The 683-nt window shown below is 42.2% G+C and overlaps 1 protein-coding gene across 1 annotated transcript in view; it reads left to right on the forward strand.

The window, feature by feature from the left end:
- The window catches only part of ITGA9 (integrin subunit alpha 9), a gene marked incomplete at its 5' end in the record, with an annotated part of 538,072 nt that overhangs the window by 108,024 nt on the left and 429,365 nt on the right, over positions 1-683 (forward strand). Inside the window, one exon of the mRNA XM_007945751.1 lies at positions 498-652. Coding sequence (XP_007943942.1) covers positions 498-652 — 155 coding nt within the window. The remainder of the gene's footprint in view (positions 1-497; positions 653-683) is intronic.

Raw genomic sequence — 683 nt, forward strand, 5'->3', positions numbered from 1 at the left:
ATGAGTTGTTGGTGGTAAGAGAAGGGGGATGTGTGATCCATGGGATGGAACTGGGACCTTGTAGTTCATGCTTGTAATGGCAGTAAATGCTTTGGAGGATTCTCTCAATATGCATGTATTTCTTGAATCTTAGCATCCACTGTAGGAATTCCTCTTAACTATATTCACATCTTCCTAATAAAATGGAAATATGAACTTAATTGGTAAAATTTTAAATAATCACCCAACATCTGGTGGTTCGTTTATGGCTTCAACCAGATGTGTTTTATTAACAACTAACTTGGCTTTATTATTGTGAAGTCACACATCAATTTATTAGGAAATAAGCTACTTCTAAAAAAGTATTTACAGAGCACACCAGCCCTTCTCTCTTGGGTTGCTTCACACTTTTTTGGGGGAGGCGGAGGCCTAGCATTTATCCTGTCAGCATAGTTTCTGTTTGATTCCACAAGCTGTCTCTGAATACAACTAAATCAACTTCCTGTCTTGACTTGCAGGGCAAGACCTGTCATTACGGTGGATGCCTCCATCTTCCTCCCAGGCTCTATCAATATCACTGCACCTCAGTGTCATGATGGACAGCAGCCTGTGAACTGCCTGAATGTCACTGCCTGCTTTAGCTTCCGTGGCAAGCATGTTCCAGGAGAAATCGGTAATGAGCCCCTGAGTCAGGGCTTGGGATG

The sequence above is a fragment of the Orycteropus afer genome, unplaced genomic scaffold (assembly GCF_000298275.1).
Source record: "Orycteropus afer afer isolate SDZICR_OR568_19922 unplaced genomic scaffold, OryAfe1.0 scaffold00142, whole genome shotgun sequence".
Lineage (NCBI taxonomy): Eukaryota > Metazoa > Chordata > Mammalia > Tubulidentata > Orycteropodidae > Orycteropus > Orycteropus afer.